The 24,612-nt window shown below is 42.4% G+C and overlaps 4 protein-coding genes across 5 annotated transcripts in view; 2 read left to right on the forward strand and 2 right to left on the reverse strand.

Moving 5' to 3' along the window:
- Positions 1 to 430: 430 nt before the first annotated feature.
- LOC145490233 (uncharacterized protein F54H12.2-like) overlaps positions 431 to 24,612 on the reverse strand; it is a 42,343-nt gene continuing 18,161 nt past the window's right edge. The window contains exon 2 of the mRNA XM_081469359.1: positions 431 to 721. The gene's annotated coding sequence lies outside the window, so the exon portion shown is untranslated. The remainder of the gene's footprint in view (positions 722 to 24,612) is intronic.
- Positions 5,456 to 11,070, forward strand: LOC145478554 (uncharacterized). The gene is made up of 4 exons (XM_081456653.1): positions 5,456 to 5,638; positions 7,617 to 7,883; positions 7,999 to 9,682; positions 11,002 to 11,070. Exons 1-3 carry the CDS (start codon positions 5,456 to 5,458, stop codon positions 9,187 to 9,189), a joined length of 1,641 nt encoding a protein of 546 aa, XP_081312779.1. The 3' UTR covers positions 9,190 to 9,682; positions 11,002 to 11,070.
- On the forward strand, positions 9,790 to 10,542 carry LOC145478636 (uncharacterized). Its single transcript, XM_081456764.1, has one exon. It carries the CDS (start codon positions 9,790 to 9,792, stop codon positions 10,540 to 10,542), a length of 753 nt encoding a protein of 250 aa, XP_081312890.1.
- The window catches only part of LOC145483193 (octopamine receptor beta-2R-like), a 13,753-nt gene continuing 9,931 nt past the window's right edge, over positions 20,791 to 24,612 (reverse strand). For both annotated transcript variants that reach the window (XM_081461770.1, XM_081461771.1), the window contains exon 2: positions 20,791 to 23,233. In XM_081461770.1, coding sequence (XP_081317896.1) covers positions 21,800 to 22,924 — 1,125 coding nt within the window. In that variant the 5' untranslated portion in view covers positions 22,925 to 23,233 and the 3' untranslated portion in view covers positions 20,791 to 21,799. The remainder of the gene's footprint in view (positions 23,234 to 24,612) is intronic.

A 24,612-nucleotide genomic window follows, 5' to 3' on the forward strand; every position in this document is an offset into this window, starting at 1 on the left:
TTGGCATATTTCCCTGGCGGAAACATGTCTTGGCACAAGTAGAGCACTGTGACGTTCTGATGGTGAGAATGTTTGGTGAACAGATCTAACACCCGTTTATCGTTTCCTCCTTCAGCCATTAGATCGTCCAGTACGAGTAATCCGCCTTGAGGGAACCACGTTTTCAACTGATCTGTGTCAGGAACGCCTTCGTGAAACTTGATCCTCTGTTTTTTCATGGGTTGAAACCCGTCTTGCCACACCCCGTAGCAATAATGTATTTGGGAGGGTGGGGTATGAAACAAATCGAGGTTGTTCAGTAAAAGTTTGGTGGTGAACACCGTCTTGCCACACCCTGAAGGATCCACCACCAACAGACTGGAAGGGGTATGAAATCGAAAAGCCTTGCGTCGTTCCATGAGTCCAAATGACCAAAGGGGCATGGGCATGCAGCTTTTGTTACCACATGGAAAAATTGACCCTGCGAGGAATCAAGTGACAGTCGAGAATACTAACCATCGTACTACAAGATCATCACACAGAACACGTTTTCAATCGTATTTTAATGTCAAACCAACAATCATTACACTAAATGTCTAACACCGCAACGAGAAGTGTCTTGGTGATGTTTCACTTTACACACTTTATCCCATTCTAACTCTTTCTCGACCAACTTCTTTAACATCTGGCCTACTTTGTGATCATTGTCTACATAATCATGTTTCGAGAAACGCCTCAAGAACTCGTTCATACTTTGACCTCTCGCTCTGTCTTTTAAATAGAACAAGACATAATCACCAGAACTTTTACTGTAAATCGATTGCAGAGACTGTCCATTGTAAATCACATATTTCCATTGACTTTCTAACCAGTCTTGCAGGGGCTCTGTTGTCCCGTAAGACTCCAAAGGCAGGGCGTAGCTGTCCAGCACCTCGCACACATTCCCACTATGGGTCCAAAGCGCCAGCCAGTGTCGGCCCGGTCTATCATGTGGATCTGTGTTTACAATGTACCCACGAGGTTCTTTCTTGATCGGTCGACGTGGTAATCGATCGCAAGCCACCGTCCCGTAAAAGTAGGGTTTCAAGATGGCATCCGCTGTCGCCAAATGATTCAGTTGTACGTTATTCAGGGGTACTTTCTCCATTAGCGTTGGTAAATGTCGTACAACACGGCTTTGTTCTTGTCTATTTCCAAGAGGTTCTCAAATTCTCCGTGCAAGATGACTGTGAGTTGTTACCTGGTGGGACACCGAATAACTCTCCTGACTGCTTGGGGGTCAACACCGGACTTTCCAAACTTCCGTTGGCTGCATTGTCAAATACAAACAGTGTGCGATTCTTGCCTTGACCCCAGTCTTCGCTTCTGACCATGTTACCTTGATGTTTGCACAAACATCCTGTGGCTTGTAAGAACCGATAGTAACCTCTCTGAACTTGGGTACCGTCGTTGTGCACTAGTTCCAGGGTCTCGTAAGGGTACTCTTCTCCTCTGACCAGTTGCCTGATGTTACTCACACCAAACTTTTGAAAACAGAATGGGTCACGTGCCACAGTACCATTGAAGGCTTCTGAAAGCACGAGTCCAACGATGACTCTGTTAGGAATTCTGCCTTGAAATAAATTGTTGCACTCGTATCTTTGCTGGTTCCCTTGCATGTTGAAGGTCCTAATCTCACTTCTTACGGTCGGGTAAGCCACTATGGTTCTGTTGACGTTCATTTTCGTCATCAACTCTCGGTAGAGACTGAGGTTGAGCCTTGCTCGACACAGGTGCATTCTCACTTTCACCTCTTCGTGTTTCAATCTTCCAGCTACGTTCACACCATTCAAGAACAAATTGGGAGAATTGAAGTACATCTGGATTCCAATCTGCACACCAGGTACCAGCAATTTGTTTAAGTGGAACACCTCGATGTGGGGTGTGAACCTTAGCACGTGTCGTTTTCCATCCGTGTAATTGCCTTGTTCTGCTTTCATGAGTTGCACTGAAGTTTGTTGGTTGGAGGACAATGCTTGGAAAGCCTCATGCCCATCTCCTTGCGTGTTTGTGTTGTGCACAGTCAATTGTGCCGGAAAGTCCAGGGCATTGTACCAACCTTGAGGTTTTAGCACGGTTTCTCCATCATCTCTGTTGTAGTTGAGCAATGTTTCCAGGTATGCTTTGTAATGATAGGTGTCGGTCTGAGGACTGATCAAGGTACCATTGAGTCTCACACTGATCTGTTTGAACAAAGTGTGGGCCAAATTGCTCGTGGGCCAGAGTCTCGTGGCCTCCACAACGTTATCACCATTCGCCAGTTTGAGTGCCAACTCAATCTCAAAGAAACTTCGACTGAGGTCTGAGTTCAGATCGTGTGTCATCGTTTCTAAGTTGGATACCGTGTCTGTAAAAAACTCTTGACGTAAATTGGGTCCTAAGTCATAATTTTCAGGGCTTCTCTCCTTCAACCATCCCGTCTTTAAGGCCAACATCTTATTGATCTTCAATGCTGGTGAGTCACTGGAGTGTACGTGTGTCGCTTTGTTATCCGTCAGCAGATCGTCTCCATCCCAACGAAATTTCACGTACATTCTCTTTCCATCGGATGCTGTATAGCTGCTACCGAGATGGGGTCCCTGGTAATTCAAGATGCGCCGCTGCTCGAAAAACGTCACCATACTTTTCATGAAACCAACACCATCAATATACTCAACCACGGTTCGGAGATCGTTAGGGTCATAGTGAGCGCTACCAAACTTTAACGCACCAGAAGGGTATTTCATGATCCAGTCCATGGTAAACAGGATGTCGTTACCGTTGACCAACAACACTTTCACTTCTGGTAACGAGATGCTAATCAATCCCACTTTCCAACTCGACCCTTGCAGCCTGATGGGGTGGGGTAATCGAATCTTGAAATGATTGCTTTGGTTCTGTGGAAACTCTGCGCGGTTGCTGTGACTAGGCAAGGTGATGTAAAACTCCTCATTCATCCTCGAAGCTTTTTCACGTCCTTCTTGTCAATCCAACATCTTTCCCATGTCTGGCCAAGCTTCAACCCCAGATTGTTGCAAACACTTTTCACGGTCTTCGTCACGATATCAAGATCTATTTGCTCACAGGTTTCATCATGATAATAGTACCACGCGTCTTCATTATCCATCATCAGGCAGAGTGTTCCCTTTGGCTTGGGTGATGAATAGCGCAGCCATAGCATCGATTTACTCTCTTTTGATGAATGAGCTTGTCATAAAACGCGGCATAGGTAAGTTGGAAAGCATGACCGATGATCGTGGCTACTTTCTTGCGTTGGCTTCGCTCAACTTCGTCCACGGTTAACATAGGTCTAGATGTCTAGATTCGACTTGCATGTTTGGAAGCTATCCGCTCAAAAATATTATTTACTCGAGTTTGTGACAAGAATGACTTGACTGAATGGAAGCGCGCTTTTATTTTGAAAACATAATAGATTCTGAAATAACCAATCCGTGTTCAAAGTTAGTGTTTAAAACAATCAAAACAATGGGGCAAGTCCAGGCGAGTTCAATATGGCATTGTGAAGAAACCAGTTTTTGGGACTGGTTAGTCTGGATAATGATCAGTTAATGAGAAACCACAGCAGTAACTTTTTATACACTTCAGAAGTGTTGTGATTGGTCAGATCTGCAAATGACGTCAAAGGTAAAAGTACTGAATCACGTGAAAGTCAGAGCACAGATCACACCGCACACCCTCATGACGTGAAAGTCAAAGGTCGGATCACGCCACCCTTCCTAATATGGTCCGATGAGGTGATGTGATTGGTCAGATTGGAAATCACCTCATGATACGTGGCATTCGCTGATTGGTTTGTCTCACTGGTAAAAGTCGTTCACCCCTCATTTGACATCATTCGCAAGTTGAGAGTAGTGCCAGAACAACTTATGTCAGTCGAGCTTGCCAGAAACATGGAAGACGAATCTCCTACTCGCTACATGTTGAGTGAAGGAAGTGTGTGCTTACCAAAACAAGAGAAAGAAGAAGACGCCATGATAGATTACTCTTACAATCCATATTCACCAACTACTTATCCGATTTCCACCAAAAAGAGAAAGAGGGTAGTCAAGAAAGAGAAAGCAGAAAAGAAACCAAAGACCAAGAAGATCAAGCAGGAACCCGAAGGTACGAGTCAACGCACTTTGGATAAATGGTTAAAGAAAGACACACCCTTAAAGGGTATTTTAAAGAAACAATCTTCTTCGTCATCAAGGAATGTGTCCTTCCTATTCAGAGTGGAAGTCAGAAACGTTTACACAAATGGGAATCTGTCGAAAAAAAAACACATTTCTTGGATTTAACTTTGGAGGAAGATTGTGCAAAACGAAACACACCTTTTCCACTGAAACCAAGAGAACAAAAGAAGGAGCAAAAACGACGACATTATTGGAGACGACAAGAACTCAAACCCAGACGTGTGCGCATAGTGACTCACATACTCAAAACCATGCTTAGAGAGAACACGCTTTTAGGGTTATGACATTTTATTTTTTTCTCCTTTCACTCCATAGACATTGAAAAGACGTTTCACGAAGTTCCGCCTGTTGTAGAGAATGGGGAAATAGTGGAAGTGCAAGTCCTAGAGGAAGGGGAAATCTTTGACCCTGAAGTCTTTTTGGATGGACTCGCACAACAATGGAAACAAGACCCTTCTAGTACTGCTCAAACTTCTACAGAAACCTTCAGAAATCCGTCACCACCGATCCGAGGGAACACGGAGATCCTGTACTCTTGCCTTGTGCATCCGGACGATACTTTACAAAAGAAAGAGACCAACACTCAGTACGGCCATTGGGAGTACTACAAGTGCCCCGTCCAAAATTGTTTTGTCAGCTGCGCTGTAGACAATGTAGAGAATTACTTAGAGTCGGCCAAACATCAACTCCACAACTTCTACCTGGCCAAACCTGGACACATCATAAAGTGTTACGGTCATCGTCCGTTGATCATGTCCTTGTCTCAGTCAGAGAAGAATCCAGGGAGATTATACCTAAAATGTCCCAAACGTTGGTGCGATTTCTTCCAATGGGTGGATCAAGAACCCCGAGGCAAAGCCAAAGCTTGGATGGAAGGGGATAACATCCAAGAAGGGTATCCACGACCCCATGAGTTGTTCATACCCCAGCAAAGAGACTTCGAGAGGAAGAAGGCCGAAATTCAAGAAAGAGAGGAAAAAAGAAAGAGAAAGTATGCTGAACGGCAAGAGAGGGAACGTCAGTATGCAGCGAAAATGAGAAATGGAACTCTTGAAGAACGGGAACGAGAACGCGTGTATCAGCAGGAAAAGAAGAGGAATGGAGGATTGATCAATGATGTCATGGAAAGGCGACGATGGGGGTTGGTAGGCTCCTCTGAAGGGAATTGGATCTGGGACGAGTAAAGTGACGTGGCAAACTTTGATTGGTCAAACTATCTCATAAAGACCCATTTGCAAGTGAACATTCATTCATTTTTAAACATGGAGGTGTTACAGGATGAACTCTGCTTCATTTTGGATTTAGAAGGTTTCTTTCTCAACAAGACATTTCACGTCAGAGAACTAGCTTATTACACTTGGAACGGAGAACACGGGCGCCATGCTTTCTTCATCCCCGTACCGTACAAGAACTTGAGCGACAAAGACAAACGAACTGTGAATTTTGTGAGAAGGAAGATACATGGATTGACCTAGCAACCCCTCAAGGCTGAACATTTCCAAAAACCTGAAGTCCTCAGTGAACTGATCAAGGACATATACTCGATGTACAAAGATTGCAGCAATGGCGAGAGAACCATGGTGGGATGTAAAGGAGGCCATGTGGAGAAAGATCTGTTGGTGAAACTGAACATTCCTTGTCTCGATCTAGAAACTTTAGGATGTCCTAAATACGACAAACTCAGACACATCATTCCCCAAGAGAAATTGTTACCCAGTTGCGGTTTTCATGCCGATGACATTGTTCATCATTGTCCTATCACTGAATGTCATGCTTTTTGGTATTGGTACAAAAGCTTCATTGCAAAACATGCAAACGAGTGATTAAGAAATAGTTTTTTCTCTTTTTCAATTCTGTGTGACTATTGACTTTCGCGGCTACCCCTTTCCTTTTTTCATCTCTAGTGAGAAATATTTTTTGTGAGCGCTTTGCTCATTTAAAGGGAGGGGACTGGGGAAGCCAACTGTAAGTATCTCATTCCCTATGCTGATGTCACTATCACGTGGTGCGTGCTCGCCTCTGATTGGTTCCTGGTGAACTACCAATCGGGAACCGTTTCGTCACGCCATGCGACTAAGAGGGAGTACCCCTTACCCCTATTTTACCCCTTGGTCGAGAAGGGAGTGGGGCAAGTCTAGGATTGGTTCCCGATGAGGTCATCGTCCCACGATGCTTTGGAACGGGGAGTACCCCTCACCCCTATTTTAGCCCTTCGACCGAGAAGGGAGTGGGGCAAGTATAGGATTGGTTCCCGATGAGGTCACGGTCCCACGATGCTTTGGAAAGGGGAGTACCCCCTTACCCCTATTTTAGCCCTTCGACCGAGAAGGGAGTGGGGCAAGTATAAGATTGGTTCCCGATGAGGTCACCGTCCCACGATGCTTTGGAGCGAATAGAAGGGTATATAAGTGTCATCCGAGACCCGTTACTTCACTTTACTTCCTCGGATGTGTATTGAGCGCTACAATCTGTTTTCGTAATGGAAGATATCGTGGCAAAACAAGTAAGTTACTGGGATTTGTTACCCTTTATTTAATATTAATGTTATTATTATTATTATCATTATTATTATTATTATTGAATGTGGTACCCAGGGTTTATGATACAGAATTTTACATGCTATAGTTTCACATGTTTGATAGTACATATATGGATGAACGTGTTTCTCATGTGCTTTGTAAAAGTACTAGATGGTGATTGGTGTATACTCATTTCCTTATTTGGTCACATTTTGTTATGACTGGTCAGATATGACATCATCTAAGTAAGATAAGTCGTGCATGTGTACCATTGAGTTATTTTCATTGCTAGTCGTGAGACAGTCATGTTCACTTCACAGCACATCAGCGTGTTTTACGCCGGAGCCGATCTCTATCCCCTCGGCGATCGTTTCGCCTGGACATCGCACCTCGTCGAAGTAGATCCCTGGGGCGTAAGCCAGTTCCCTTAGGAACTAAACGACCCTTCGACGATGCCTACTTGGATAACGATGACGATCAGTGGGTTTTTGACCCGTCTAATGATGTCCTCATGGACGAATATTACTCCAACAAGAGACAAGATGACGATCAGTGGATCTTTGACCCGTCTAATGATGTCCTCATGGACGAATATTATTCAAACAAACGACCCTTGAAAAAACCTGAAAAAACGCTGAAAAAAGTGACGATGACTCTCAGGATGAGATAATGATTGGAGGAGTGAGTGGTAGACGGAACTGGACGGAACGTTGTCAATAAACAGCGTTTTGAGGCACGCATCCAGCAACACAGGGATGCCACACTCCGTGATGACTTGGGGCGTGAAGTCACCGAGGCCTTTCGTCGCACCATCACACGGCAACTCGAGGAGGACACCACCCTCACTCCTCATTCCACACTGCATTTCGTAATGCAATCAGATGCTTTCAACCATGCGTTCCAGTCCACCACCTTCACCGTGAGGGAATTTGAAGACGGGTCAGAGCGCTTAGACACGTATCTCCAAGCCCTGGCGCAGAAGTTAAACTCAAACCAGGAATTCACCCCTGACGACTCATTCACGGTGGAGACCACTTTCATCCATACGCCTAGTCCTGAGAGTGGACATGGCAAACGCTACAAACCGAGCAGTGCAGCTGTCCGTGGAATCGTTAAACATTCCCGCATCACCATCAAGAACAAGGACGAGTTGTGTTGTGCTCGGGCCATGGTAACCATGAAAGCCTTGATCGATGCAAACGGTAATACCAGGGGTCGTCATTACCATAATCTCAAACAGGGTTATCCTGTCCAGCCGCGGGAAGCCCAAGCCCTCCATCGTCTAGCTGGGGTACACGAGGGACCATGTGGCATCTCCGAACTACAAAAGTTCCAAGCGGTTCTCCCTGACTACCAGATCAAAGTCAAAAGAAGATGACCATTACGATGGGTGTAACTCGTTCTCGGGTTTTTTGTCCAAGAGTTACTTCTGTGATGAGTGTAATCGGGGGTGCGATCACGATGATCATGAAAATCATCCCTGCGATGGTAAATGGTGTCCATCTTGTGATCGAAAGGACTGCCCGGATTTCACAGAGGCTAAACAACCATTGGGTCCGGGCCAGTTTCCTTCACCCTCTTCTCTTTGTCGTCTGTGTCATCGATCCTTTGTTGGTGAGGACTGTTACTCTTACCATCTTCATCGTCGCGGTAAAAATATTCCTTCCATCTGTCTCACCTACAAAAATTGCCTCGAGTGTTGCAAGACGTATGAAGTCGAGAATGCAGGCAAATCTAGAATTAAACCTAAACAACACAAGTGCGGATGGGGAGAATGCCCCATTTGTGAACAACAAGTGCACGTCGCTTCTCACCAATGTTACATCCAGACCATTCCGGAAGTAGAGAATGATCCCAAGACGAAACGGGTGCCGCGCGACGAAGTGGGGACGCGTCCTTTTGAAGAACCCGATCCCGAAGATCCAGATACCAGAGTGTGGGTAGAGAGAGATCCACCCCTCCAAGTCTATTGTGACTATGAAGCGACCGTGGACGACGAGGGAGTGCAAACTCCCATCTTGCTTAGCGCCGAGAGCGACGAAGAGGACCACACAGAATCCTTCTATGGTGCAGACTGTACAGAGACTTTCTTTGAATGGTTGGAATCTTTGGCTGTTGATCAAGACGGGAACGCTCGGAGCGTGATTGCTGTCTTTCATAACCTCAAAGGATATGACGGGATGTTCCTGTTGCAACATTGCTACGCGAAGCACCGGGAAGTCACGGATCAGATCACCGTCGGCACCAAAGTGCTGTCCTTCAAATCAGACCGATTGACCTTCAAAGATTCACTCTGCTTCCTTCCCTTTCCTCTTACTAACTTCCCTTCTACCTTTGGCATCCAAGAATTAGTCAAAGGGTTCTTTCCTCACAAATTCAATACTCGTAAAAATCAAGACTACGAAGGACCCATGCCTCCTGCTGACATTTATGATCCTGATGGCATGTCGGCTAAGAAGAAGGCAGAATTTGAGTAGTGGTATGCAGAGAAGGTCACAAACAACTTCATCTTCAATCTTAAAACGGAAATGAGAGCCTACTGTGAGTCAGATGTCAAACTCCTAAAAGCCGGATGTCAAAAGTTCCGAAACGAATTCCAGCAACATGCCGAATTTGACCCCATCGAGAAGTGTGTAACCATAGCGTCTACGTGCAATCGGTTCTGGCGGAAGAAGCTCCTGACTCCCAACAGGATAGCCACAGAACCCATGCAAGGATGGCAAGGAGCTCGTTCCAACCAATCCGTAAAAGCGTACAAGTGGCTAGCCTGGTAGGAACAGCTTCTTCGTCGTGACAGTCCCTCTTCCCCCAACGACGTGCCTCAAGCAGACCGCATTCGACATGCGAGCAATGGCGGCGATCAGAGAGTGCTCCACTTTCTTGTAGATGGCCTCGACGTGCAGAACCATATTGTCTATGAATTTCATGGATGTCTATGGCACGGTTGTCCTCGTTGTCATCCCCATCATCGTGACCGACATTCAAAATTCCATCCTGATCGTACCATCCAAGAATTGTTTGAAGTCACTCAACAGAAACACCGTCTTCTGCGCGAGCACGGGTACAACCTTCAAATCATGTGGGAATGTGATTGGAATCGTGAAGTCAAAAGCAATGAAGATCTCAAACAGTTCTTAGCATCGTACGAGATGGTCGAACCTCTTAATCCAAGAGATGCCTTCTTTGGGGGACGAACCAACGTTGTTCGCCTCCATCATGTGGCCAACGAGGCCCAGGGTGAACAAATCAAACACGTGGACGTGACCTTCTTGTACCCGTGGGTTAAAAAGACACAACAGTATCCCATTGGTCATCCCATCATCATCACCAACCCAGAGAACCAAGACATCCATGCGTACTTCGGTGGAGCAAAAGTAGATGTGATTCCTCCCTATCATTTGTATCATCCCGTCTTGCCCTTCCGACATCGTGGTAAACTGACTTTACCTCTTTGCAGAACCTGCATGGAAGAGGAGATGACCAAGGACCTCTTGGAGAAATCGGATCATTGTCCTCACTCTCCAGAGCAACGTCTTCTTAGGGGTACGTGGTGCACCCCTGAACTCGTCAAAGCAGTAGAGGTCGGGTACCGCATCGTACACATCCACGAAGTCTGGCATTTTTCAGAAGAACAACGTGAAGAAGGGTTCTTTGCTGACTATGTCAACATGTGGTTAAAAATAAAACAGGAATCAGCCGGGTATCCTACATGGGCGCAGACTGAGGAACAGAAACAGCAATACGTCCGTGACTACCAAGACAAAGAAGGCATCACCTTGGATCCTCTCCTCATCGAAAAAATCCAGGACGTAAAGCTACGGCAAAGTTAATGTTGAATAGTTTCTGGGGCAAGTTTGGCGAAAATCTTCAAAAGAAAACCACTGAGGCAGTCACCACACCCGTTCATCTCTTTGCTCTAGTGTCAAACACCTTAACAGACATCCACACGGTCCGCATTTGTTCACAAGATTCCTTGGAAGTGGTCTATTCGAATCTAAGAGAAAACCAGCCCGACAACGGACGTGTCAACATTTTCATTGCTGCCTTCACCTGTTGGGCCCGTTTAAAGTTGTACTCCTATCTAGAGCAGCTACAACAACAAGTCTTATACTTCGACACGGACTCTGTCATTTTCTCCTGGAAGCCTGGCCAACCCGACATTCCTCTGGGAGACTTTCTGGGTGAAATGACCAACAAATTGGACGATGGAGATAACATCATCGATTTCACCTCAGCAGGACCAAAGAATTATGGATACAAGACCAAACACGGTAAAGTGTGCTGCAAAGTGCGTGGCTTCACCCTCTATGTTCGTGGTCAACAACAACATAACTACAACATCATGCGCCAGAACCTTCTGGATGAATTGACGGATCCTCTTGACGAACGCAGAAACATCAACGTCGTCAATCCCAATTTCTTCACCAGACATTCGGCCACCAAACAGCTCAAAGTGGGTCCACGAACCAAAAGATATGGATTGGTGTTTGACAAACGTGTGGTCGATCCGGACACCTTCAAGTCCTATCCTTATGGATACACACCATCTGGGTTCAATGATGTAGATATGGAAAATGCTGAAACCTTGTTCGAATTGTAAATAGTTTTGTTTTTCAAAGTCCGGCAACACCCCGACAACTTATAAGTAGTTTTACCCTAGCGAATTGGCGCGTCTTAGGATGGATCGCTTAGCCCGCGGGACAAGGTTCGATTAGGGAAGGGTCGGGACTTTCTGTTTTTGTACATAGTTTTTGGTAGATAGTGCCCGGCCACAAAGAGTCGAGGTGGCGCCTCGATGATACCCAACCCGGGAGTGTCGATCGGTCCGGGATTTCCTCCACGAGCTGGGGTAACCAACCCTCGGGGAGTGCCCCACTTATCGACACGCTCGGGGTTTAGTGCTCTCCTTAAGAGAGGGGGACTGGGGAAGCCACTGTTTTTAATTCATTCTGATTTCTTTCCTCTGATTGGATACCGGTGATGTCATTGTCCCATGATGCTTTGCACCACCCCTATATAGGCTAGACTCGGACCCAAGTCTCTCAGTCTTCATCATGGCCACTTATCGGACGGACCTCTGTCGTTTAGGACCACAGGACACTGTAAGTATGAAGTTTGCGTGACCCTGGCGTGATTTGTGTCGCCATGGAAATCCGTGAGACCGATCGCAGTCCTCCGTCGAGGCTGGTGGGCTGTTTTCCAACATGGCCAACTTTCGTGGGCACCACCATCTTGAATTCTTAATTCGGCTCCTGACTGGCTGAAATTTGTGGCGGCTATCTTGGATTTGGAAAACAATAGCATCCATTGTTCTCCAAACAATAGCCTATTGTCTTTCTCGGCTCCTGATTGGTTACCGCTCATATGAACGTCTATTACTACTTACCCATTTTACTTATTTACCCGACAAGGGCTCGCACAGGGAACACAGGACCCGAAAAAAAGAAATGAACTATTGTTGTGTAAATATTGCAAATCTCCGGCTGTGCAAAACATTTTGAGAGACAAGGCATTGATAAAGTGACACCTGGATACACTGACAAGAAGAAAAAAATTCAGATCTTGTAAATGCATTTTCATTTACACAGTGTCTTTAAGTGATTTTTAATAGAAAGTAAACAAAAACGTAGCCACACAGACTGAAAAATGTCAAGTCGCATTAAACATAATGGCTAGCATAAGCGGTGATGATTTTGGGCTGCTGTGCAGGTAAGGTGGCTTCTTTTCAGAAAAATAGTCATACCAACATGGAAGCTCGCATTGCTCAAATGCACAAAATTGTTGAAGACAAAACTAGCAGTGAAATTTCTTATTCGTTATTAAGTTTCACTGCAGGCGAGTAGAGCGGAATAAAACCAAACTCCACAGAGTCAAAAAGCTAGAACAACGGAAAAGAAATGATTAAAAGCTAGAAATAAGAAAAAGGCACATTCAACAGTCTTTGAACCGAGAGTAAATGTGAACAAACCGTGCATTATTGTTTATCAAATGCGAAGCCTCTCAACTCCTGAGAACCAACTCTTCAGAATTTTAAGCGGCTGCATTTGAAGAAAACATTACACAACTCAAACATAGATTACGCGACAGAGGTTAATAGCAAAGTCACCCCTTCATCCAACTTCAAATGGTATTGTATTTGGATCTCAAGGAGTAACTATCATTTTTCTTTCTTGAGAGGTAAGTAGATTTTAATTATGACCGAAAAATCTCGCATAAAGTGCATTTAAAGAGTTACAGTCATCGCCCTCCGGTGGAAATATGTGGGGCAAAATTTTGACTGTTCGCCCTGTAAAATTGCGTTTTTTACGTGATCGGTAGCCTAAAGAAACGTGTAACTTGGTCACAGAATATTTTATATGTATAGGAAAACATTGTAATTGAAGATGATTTTGAAGAGTGAGCAGTAAAAATGATCAGTCCATTTGAGTATGAAATATCTGCGATCTCGAGCTCGGAGTGTTCTTTCAGAAAACTAAACCCTTTCCACATTTTCTACAACAGGCCTAGCAAACAGAAATATTATCCACAATGACGGAAATGAGAATTTTCACAAACAAGAACTTAACTTCAATTATTTAAATAAGACTTAAAGCCTACCTACTGCACAACGGTGGTTAAAATGCAGACAGAGGATAAAAATGAAGACTGGAGACTTTTTTAGAATATTGTATTCCCATTTCCTTTATAGAGAGTTTAGTTCTCCTGTTAGCCTGAAGTATACGGCTCAGATTAGCCAGTGTATGGTTAGCTCGATCTCTCTATAAATGAAAATAGGAATATGATATTCTTAAAAAGCCTGCAGTCTACATTTTACCCATGGTTTGTAGTCTAGTCTTGTAAGACTTTTCTTTAAACATAATGACATACAAGGCCCTCTCTCCTCTGCATAGGCCTCTCTTGTGCTGCTTTGACCTTAGGCTGGTAGTTCAGAGTATATTCAATTTCCCATAGGGAGCCTCTACAGAGGAGAGAGTACAAGGCCCCATTTATATGGTCTTGGCTACTGGAGACAACACTATCAGACCCTTCTGAGGCAACTTCATCAAGTGTTTATATGAAATGAAGTTGTCCCTCCAGGATTACTTAAGCCTTTTTTCATATTCTAATTCTCAGTTGTCCTTCTTCCTTTGGCTTCCTTTCAGTCATTTGATCACTGGGGGGTTTTGTGAGTTAATTTTGATTTCTTCATACCATGAGTTGTCCCATGTAGGCCAGTATTTTGACGAAAACAGGTTATCAGGCCTACCAGGGTTACCCTGGTTATGTTGCTAAGGATGACTTGTGTTTCGCTTTCTCAACAAAATGGTGTGAAAGTTAACTCATCTAGGGTCACTGGGGGGAGGGCTTTCTTTGTTACCTATGACCAAATAAGGGGCCTCACTGTCAGCTGTAATCATGCATGCTTATATAACAAAACTTGAGATCCAAACTCTGGTCACCTTGAGTTCCTGTTGCTGACCTTATGATGTTTACAAAATTGGCACAACTGGATCAACAATTTAGGAATTTGAAGTTTGATTTATTTTAATTCCTAAACAATATTGTAACTTTTGTTTATGTCAGGATCCAAAAATGCTTTATGCAGAGTGTTTGTTGTAGTTTGTTTGACATGCTTCAGAAATTTTATTTTTTCTTTGTGCAGGTGAGGGCACTGAAAAAAATTCTTTATGTAAAAATCTGAAGACCTCAATTCAATACATTGATACTGGAAATGAGCTATATAATGTTTTATAAATTATGATATTAGCTCCATGTATAGCCTGCAGAGCAGGCGAGATTTTTTCGAGCGAGCGCTCACATCGTAAAAAGCTTAGCCGCCATCTTGAGTTTTTCACGCAGTGGAAGACTGGGGAGAGAAAGAAAGTTTTACCAAGGGGGTGAATGATAGGCAAGAGGAAGGATAGGGGAGGGGTGGAGCGAAGAAAATCTCGCCTGCCCGAGGTCATTGTTCTTTTAGGAAACTCCGTTCGCCCACGAACGGAGTTTCTGATTGGTGCGGCTTGACCCTGCCTGTCATATTGTCTGTCAGTCAGTTTCGTTTCGTTCGTGCGGGTAAGAAACATGGCAAACTCTGTCGAAAGTGATGTTGTTAGTTTCGATTTCGCTCTCGAGGAATCTCTCAAGCGTTTATGTGAACTTGGAATGTCTCGCGAATTACGAACGGAGCAAAAAGACGCAATTTCCACACTGGTATCCGGAAAAAATCTATTGGCAGTGCTACCCACTAGCTTTGGGAAAAGCTTAATATTTACGTAAAATGGGGTTGACTAGCCTACACGACTTCTACGGTTCGTAACATTTGCACATTTGCCGTTCTCTGTTCGGTCACTCGACCTTTCTTGTCGCTTCACTCGTGTTCATGAAGGGCACTTCATGTTGTGTAATAAGGAGGAATTTTAAGCGGAGTTGAGCCGTTAGATCGTGCTATGACAAATTTTTATAAGTCATAGGTCTGCATGGTTTGCGCCGTTATGTGCATGTCGATTAGTTGAGTTTGACACCTCTGTGATTTGCCATGTTTTTATGCATTGTTTAGGCTCATTTCTATTGCAAGATATGCTTTTAAGTCTCCATGAATTTGCTTTTGAGGAACAAAATGTGAAATTTACCGTGAACATGTTGCTTACTTGCATTCTATATTGTGACACCGGGCCCGGCTGTGACTAGAACTGTTTACAAGCACAGTAGGTAGATCCTTATCACGGATATCATATTTGTTCTCGTACGATTTCCTTCGGAGACGCGGTAGCTTTACTTTGAGAAAGCTATACGTTTGTCTAGAGACACTCTTATGTTTCTTGCAGCTATCTGATCGAGCTTATGTTTCTCTTGCTCGATGTATAGGTTTACTGCTCCTTTGGTTGTTCTGGCACCACATGATTCAAATGTAGCTGTTTACGCGCAAGTCCTGTTAACTGTTTTGCGTGTTTTATATGCCATTGTTCGGCTTAGTTCAGACAAGACCATGGTTTCGATCCTCCATGTGGATCTCATCAGTTGCCGGTATTTCTAAAATACTCTGTACGTCTGAAGTCGCTAGCGCAACACGTACCTCTGTGAGAATGCTAGACATCCTGCGGCTTGGTACAAACTTCTCGTGGTGTGTACCCTTGTGAGACTTCCGGTGTCGAGAAAACCTCATTTTGATTGGTTACCCGCTCATTCCGGAAATGCAGTGAAGCGCAACTAATCAGGAGGTGTTTCGCATTTTAACGGGCTTTTCGGGCAGGCGTCTTCTCATTTTTCCCCTCCCCCATCCCCCACCGTCTAACATGGCAGTCTAACATGGCGGTCTAAAAAGGCGATCGCAAGGTTGTAACGCTAACTCGCCCCAATAAGACGCCTGCACTGCAGGCTACTCCATGTACATTACTGCATTGTATCTGCTTGGACGGGACTTAAAAGGTGGATGGGGCTGTGTAGGATTCCACGTGCGAATTTTTATTTTAGCTTGCCATTTACGTATGCAAATCAGGACTATTTAAAACGCTACGGTTTCCTAGCGCGCCAATCTTTTCAACGTTTTCTCTAGCTTCAAGTTAATATTGTTGCGGAATCTATTCTACCTAGCTTCACCGTCATTGCTACAGTCAGGAAACATTTGTAAGTCTTTATATTCTGCCCTGTATTTCTCATATCGCTCGGCTCTTCTTCACATGTATTTTTATTTATTTTTCTAGTCGAACCTCGCTCGCTCTATCTTTCAATTCCCAACGGGCTCCTCGAGTCTCTTCAACAGAGCGTGAGTTCGAAATCTCTAGACGTAGCGTCAACAAGAACTGTAAGCTACAGGTTGGATCATTTAATTGTGAGAATTAGTTTCTTTAATGGTAAATACATATTGAGTTCCTGGTGCTAGATCTCATTAGGAAATCTATCTTTTAGTTTACATTTTGTGTTGAAAAGAGTTAGGGACGAAATGAAAACCAAAGAGGGAAGGGAGGTCACGTCAACATTTACTTCAATTTTCAACTGGTGAATATTAAGGGGAGTTTTATTTGATCGTAGGTTACCATCTTCCACTACCTTTGCAAGACCATCCAAGCAGGCCCGTTTTCTGACCATATAAAGCTATCTATTTATTGTCAATGTACTGTCAATTAAACATTTAAAACCCAATCTTGTGTGTTTTTTTTTTGTTATTTGTGGAAAATGTACGCTTATCACTTGCATGATGCATTCTCTTGAAGCCAAAAATAAAGTCATCAATGCAAAAAGCAACAGGGAACCTGGGATGGATGGAGCTGGGGAGAAATCAGGCTTGGGGTTCATGTTTAAAAGTACAACCTCTGTGACACTCTTCTCTACAATATTTCTTTGTAGGCCAGTTTAAACTTAATGTAAAATAACTGTTGAAGCTATCTTTATTTACATACGATTTACTGTGATGAAAATTAAAAGCATAAAGTATAAAGAAAAGAACTGATTATCATTTCAAACTTAGAGGCAGTAAAGCTTTCACGGTGTCTCAAGACAGATACTATTAGAAAACAAGGGGTTTGGTTACAATGAGAGATCACCTTTGTCACAACCTTCCTTAGTGTACTGAACTCTTTCTTTTGGCGATAAGTCATTTTGGCTCAACAGGTTTCTCCCGGTTAAGTTAACTCTTATTGCCAATGGCTTAGCATAAGAAGTGTCCCAGTTCATATTTTCTTTCCTCTTCAATTCACTTGCTGCTTGGAACCAGATTCTCTATTTTTTAGTTCTTTCCATGTAACATCCTACACAGTTTTCTTTTACAGTCTATACAGGTTTAAGTGAACTCACTGAGAAATTAACGAAAAAAATTAGAACCCAAAGCAACAGTTTAGGATGCCTTTCTTGTCAGAAGTTCAGAAGAAGCTGCGAGACAAGAAACAGTTTTGCACTGCATGCGGACGCCCGAGGAAACAGATCCTGCTCCGATCTCATATTTGACGAACATTTTCACATGAAATGAAGCACCTTTCTGTTAAGGTCTCGTCCATGTTATTCCGAATATCATCTGTTTCATCTAGGTCTCCCATACAATGATTTTGTATCATTTTACCATCTAAAATATCCACACGTCTGCTCGGAAGCTTGCGTCAGTTGGTTGGCCTCGCAGAAGAAAATGTTATCTTCGACGGTTTTGCGGATAATTTAGGGCAGAAAAATAATTCTTTGGTGCATTATTTACTTTCCAACTCAGCATATGACTTGAAAGCTTAAATTTCTTTGTAAGGGAGCATTTTCCATCGAATACTTTCTCATATTTCGAGGTTTTCGATTATTGATCAGCAGGTCCTCCATGCTATCGTCTACAAAATAATGGATTTAAACCCACTGATCATTTTTATGCATAGTTTAAATGATTCGTTTTCATCACCATTCAAACGTTTTAAACCATATCAAGATCATATTTTTGTGTTTGTGTTGTTCATTGTTGGGTTCTCCAGATATCGCCCATGAAACGAGCACAAAGTTTCACTTTTAAATCACGTTTTCAATTAAGCGATCTCGAAATTTTGCGTGTTTTTGATCCTTTTGACATCTAGTTTTTGAAAACCAAAGTATTTTTGGACAAAATATTAACAGGTTGTCTTATTCCTGTGGTCTGTTGATCGCTTTCTTTCAAATTCTTTGAGCAATGATCGGATGAAAAACTTTTCTGGTGTCATTATTTTAGCGGCCATTGAAACTTCACGGGCCGGCTTACGAGTGACGTCATAATGGCCAAGATCATCGGGCACGCAGTCGCATGGCTGCGCAAGCGAAGTTGACCTCTCCCTCCTGGTTCAAACTAAATTAAGTTCGGTGAATTAAGGACGGTGCCTACTAAATACAAAGGTTTTTGCGCCAGGTTAGGACCGTGCGGAAAAAGTAGATCTTTTCAAGGGCTATTGGAATCCACAAAGAAAACTGCGGGTAGCTACGCATTTTTTCGAGATAATTAGCCTTGAATCTCAACAAAAATGCTCACATTAGCATTTTTCTGAAAAAAGAAGAAAAGAATATTTCCTCAGAGATTTCCTTAGAATTCGCCTTTGCATACATTAAAGCAAACACATTTATAAAGACCTTAAAACTGCATGGTAAATGGTAACATAAAAACCATTTTCAATATGTTTTTAATAACAAAATCGTTGCAACAAAGCTCTTAGCGTCCCTGACAGCCTTCCTCGGGTTCAGCTGAAATACAGTCTAAACACGTTTTGCGCACAACCAGAAACTAATCATGTGTTGAATAGGCATGCCACTTCCATTTCATAACATAAAATGTAGGGGTAACCACGCGTTTTTTTAAAGTTATTCATCTTTTTTGAAAACTTTTACGATGCCCGTTACATTTTTCCCTGTCACCTTCCTAGTAAGTAAAACAATTGCGTATCTCGCACTTGTTTTGCGCGCGCACTACATCATCTGCGGGTACGTGTTTACAGTTGGATTTCAATATAACTTTCGAGAGATAACAGATAGTTTTTCAGCCGGAAGACGGTAACAGTTGGTGCTTAGCGATATGCTACTATTGTGGTGTTCCTGGGTTAAGTATACGCGTAGACGTAACGAAGGAAATCAAACATCTTGTGTGAGTTCATGTTGTGATTTTGGCCCGTTAATTATGCGGATCTTTCTGACCTTGACCGTGAGCCGTCATCTTGAAATAGAACTCTATTTAGCCTTATGTGCCTTATGGCATAAAGAGATATAGATAGATAGATAGATTAAGCGGCCACCCTCGGGGAAATTGGAGGTGACCGCTTAATAGTGGTTTGCTGCTTAATAGGGGTTGGTGTATTTTGAATATTTTTTACCATCGGGTTAATTAACTGCTTGGTAAACATGGAATCATGGTTTTATGAGGCGTCCCTTTCTATTTCAGACTATTTTCCATCATCACCTTTTCCAAAACGAACCAATGAGGGGTGGCCGCTTAATAGAGTTTCTGTACGAACAGAACACATGAGGAGACAAACATAATTTAAGGAGAGAAGTCCATGCGCTTTGATAGTCATGTCTTTGCGGCAATCGAAGGAAACCAGGCATTCTTCAGCACCAAGGGTTTTATGAATCTCTACCCCATGATTTACTTCTTCGTTGCCTCTCAGACATTGTTTGATGTTTCTATTTTAACTTTTATTTGACTAATTTACATTTCTGCATTCCAGAATTAACGCTGACACGGTATTTCCACTATCAACTTTTATTTTAAGTCGCTACAGCAGATTAATTAATATTATTTACACATTTATACTCTTAGCAAGTATTAATACGTATTAGTTAAACAATTACAATGCAGCAGTTCTTTCATTAGGTAAACAATATTTTTCCAGATCGTAAATTAATGAGCTTGGAAAAAGTTAAAGTATGAAACCCACCAAGATCTAGAGTTGAAAATGATCTAGCTCATTTGAGCATAGTGCAACTTTAGATTTTGAATGAAATATCTACAAGAAGAAACAAAAGTTGAGAAAATCTGACTTCCGATTTGAAATATGATGTTTCCGTCGAGTTATAGAAACACGAGTGAAAGTTTTTTGAGAACGAGAAATGCTGTGGGAACAAGGCGACAGGCAAATGTTTCCACAGTATTTTCGAGTGTTGGGCGTCACTAGTCCAACCGTTATCCTGTACATTTATATTTGACGAGGTTACCTGAGTACTGTTTATACATAAAGCGATATTCATATTTTATGTATGCTGGCTAGTCCTTAACAAATGTTTTTTGCCAACCCCTTGCCTGGTAAAATATCATTTCGTAATGCTTGAATGAATGACTGATGCCCTCTTGATAAAACAGCTGCATCTAGATATATACCTTGTATGTAACATCCCTTAAAATTCCCGTAATAAATCCATAGATTTAATTTGTTCAAGGAACATTTCAGGTTGTGTTGGGGGTGGGGTGAGGGATGTTATTATCGGAGAGAAAATGTTTAGGTCTATATTTGGAAGAAATTTTGTGCTTCAATAATGCTACGAGCTTACAAGAATAATACAAGTAATAGTTCAGCTCTAAACATACGGATGTGAAAAACAAAACAAGTTTAACAGTCGATGTCAGAAATGAACAAAACAAGTGATCGAGCATATCCAACAAGATAAAATAACACGGGCTGTACAATAAGGGCTTCTGAGCAATATATATATTTCCTTTTTGATTGGCAATAGAGCGTTTTCACTCACGTAACCAGCAGCCAAGCAAATTTATTGGAACAAAAGAAAGTGTTCACATAAGAAAAGAGTTGAACTCCCACAAGATTGGTTTAGTACACCAACATGGCCGCCGTTTCATTGTTTTAGAACACCAATATGGCTGCCATGACGTCATGTGAAAACGTTCTATTGGTTGGTTTTGGTTTTACGACACTCAATTGGAAATTGCTTTATAGATTGCAGCAAATCCAAAACCAGTCACTATTTGGCGCCTTTGTAACTTCTGGGCGGCATGAATTTTACAGGCGGTTTATGCTCAAGCATAAATCACACACAGTGTTGACTGCATACTCCCCTACATGGGCTAAATAGGTTTGTGCGGCTCCAGAGAGTACGGTATTTTAGCAATTTTGGTAAGAAAAAGGGTATCGATATTAACCATTTTGGTTTCCAATAGTGTATGGTCTTGAACTCTAGACTTGAATTAGGTATGTTTTTTAGAGGATGCTAAGACCATCAACACAAACGCATCACAATGCCTTTAACATCTGAACTGAAGAGCTAATTTTAAGGCAGGTCTGAAACAGGGTATGGGTTTCAGGGTTAGGTCTTAAATAGAATATCGAATTTTTGATTAGGTCATATTAAAAATAATGTAGGGAAAATCGCAGATTTTGGTCTTAAATGCGGTAACGGTTTTGGGAAATGGGCTGCACACCCCCACCCCAATTTTTAGGGAGTACCTCGGGGGTACAAATAAACATTATTCTTACCCTGATTTCAGTTTTGTGCATTTTGCTGACGAAGTGACTTGCATGGTCCTAGCAAAGGTGGTAACATGTAAATAAGCAAAAATCATATGTTAAATTGGCGTGCGTTCTAATTAGAGTATTATAGTTACTGCGTATCAATGTAGGTTCTGACCGTTCTGTGTTCCAGTGAAGCGGTTTCTGCACAACATGTGACTCCTCACAACTTGGACTGCATCTTAGCCGACAAACTCTCCCTTCTCAATTTCGCCGCGTGAGCGCGAACCTCGTATTCGTGTAGATCGGCAAAATCTGATGCAAGAGCGCTCTGGGTCAGCGTGGAACGTCTGCAGCTGAAGTCGTTTGTGGCCTTAGGTCGGGGTTTGACAGATTTGAACACCATATTGTAGGTAGCCTTAAATCGATTGTTGCGGAACGCGAAAAGGAACGGGTTTAGCGCCGAGTTAAGGTAACCAAACATCAGCAGCACAATACGCACATCATACGGAATGTGGTTGGCACACGTCTCACATAGAGTGGCGACAATACTGATCGAGGAGTATGGAACCCAACAGCAGAAGAAAGCCCCCACAAAGATGGAGATGGTCTTGGCCGCTCGGACGTTTTTGGAATAAACCTTTTTTTCTTCTGTCGAACGTAGTTTTCGGCTCTCAGCTCCGCCAAAGTTGTGTTGCTTGCGAGCGATGAGATGAATCTTGATATATATGGCACAGGTTATCAGCAAAGGTAAAATAAAATTTAGAGAAGAACTGAGCGTCATGTACTCCAAGGGAAAAGGGAAATAACAGACGCTATTGTAGACGAACCTCTCTTCTGTTCGCCAGCCCATGATGGGAAGTAAAGCGAACAGCAAACTGTATAACCAGATAATGAGGCTGACAATCAAAGCCCTTTTCCGAGTCATGAAACTGGAACGGCGGAAGCGATTCAGAGGATCACTGAGACTCTTGTAACGATCAACGCTGATGGCCAAAAGGGTCAAAATCGAGGTGGGTACAGTGATGAGGTACACCGTGATCCAGGCCTTGCACATTATTTCTCCGTGCTTCCAATACCATTGAAGAAAAAGTCCTTCAATGTCAAACGGCACAACGATAATCACGGTGAGAAGATCGGAGAACGCCAACGAGAAAATAAAGAGGTTTGTTGGATTATTGCGAAGGTTCTTGTTGACGAGAATAGCGCAACAGACCAAGAGGTTTCCAATGATTGCCACAACTACGATTAGTATGTGACACGTCGCGACTGGATACACGAAGCTTGGCGAGAATGAGACAGTATCTGTTGAGCTTGGGGTTGCCTGTGGTACGGAAGTGTTGTTCATCTTTTGAATCGGAGGCTGGTCACAGAAAGTTTACCGTGGCAAGCTTTGAAAAAGCACACACTAACACTGGCACTTTTCCCAGTTGATTTCTTCAAGCGGCAGTTATTCTACGCTGTCCCAGTTTTTCTAGGTTTGTAGTGCAGGAAGTTTCACAGATCCTTGGACCGGAGTCTGTTGTGATTTATACGACAAACAAGGCGCCCGTTTGCCAAGTGCTGTCGGAAAGTTAACAGAATCTACTTAAAAGTGCTTGTCAAGACTAATCATAAGTTTAATCCACAGCCCTTGAGATATTCTCTCTTAATTGAGCTGAAAATGAAAAAAATAAAAAGCACTTCATTAAAAGCGGTATTCTCAAAGAAAAGGTTTATTTAAAAAAACAAAAAACGTTTAGGTCAGGCATGCGTAGTGTAAGAGCGAAGTTCCTTTCTTCTGGGTAATACTAGATGTATTTTCAGACCCAACTTTGTATTCTGCTCTTTAAAGACTCAACTTCAGATCTGCCGTTACGAGAATTTATTACGAATTTAAAAATTAAAGTTGCAATTGCTTCACGTGGGCGTTTTAAAAATGAGCTGTATAATTTTTTCCGTTGGATAATGGTATTTTCTAGTCATTGCTACCCTTGAGTCAGTGGTAAACAAACATAATTCTGATTCTGGCTTTAATCTCTCAGAGACACATACATGAATACCGATAAGTCGTCAATATTACCAGAGTGAATTTTGAACTATTTATTAATTTCCAAGGAAGTTGTATATCATTGTGTGGTATGACTGCTAGCAGATAACATCAGTAACAGAAACTAATTTGTTCTATCGTTCTGTCAAAGCCAGGAATAAATAAAAATGCTGGGAAGACGGAAATGCCATTTATAGATATACTGATAACAAGTGCTTTTGTGAGACGCCAATTTTCGGCTAATATTAAGTGTGCTACCTCAAAGATGAAATCTTTCTACAGACATTAGACATAACACCATGGATGTAAACTGAAAATGAGAAAAGAAGCCACCACGTAGAACACTCTTGCACGCATTTCAACGGACGAACTAGAGCCATCTAGATGATTTACATATATATATATTAGAAAAATGTCGGTTTTATCAGCCAATTTTGTTTCATTTCCTCTATTTCATTCTATGCAAAACAAAGCAATTCGTGTTCTATGTCAAAACTAGGCCCATAATGATTTATTTAAGAGAACTTTAATTTCTTGATCAACTTACAGTTGCAAGATTTGGGAAGATTTGGAAAAATGAAATTTCATGAAGAGTGCTAGAGGGCTTGGTCAGCAAGTGATCTTAATTGAATTCTAGAATGATCAAAGAAATTGTCTTGTACAAACGTAACGTTTTCCCGAGTTAATTTGCTCATGGGAAGGTCTCGACCAAAGAAGCGATTAAATGCTCTATCGACATCTCTAATTATTTAGTAAAACTAAAAAGGTTATCTGTTGATAAGTTTTCTTTCTTCTGAAAAGCCAAGTTCATCGAATGTCCCAAAACCAGATAAACAAATGGACAGAATATATATATTTATATATATAAAAACGTTTGAAACGGGCAGAAAATACACCATTCATTCAAGGCTTTCCTGTGATTCTAAAAACGTGATCTATTTAGTTTCCTGCAAGAAATGTCGTTTACAGTACATAGGATCAACTACCACCGATTTTCGGGTTAGGTT

The sequence above is a fragment of the Orbicella franksi genome, chromosome 1 (assembly GCF_964199315.1).
Source record: "Orbicella franksi chromosome 1, jaOrbFran1.1, whole genome shotgun sequence".
Taxonomy (NCBI): domain Eukaryota; kingdom Metazoa; phylum Cnidaria; class Anthozoa; order Scleractinia; family Merulinidae; genus Orbicella; species Orbicella franksi.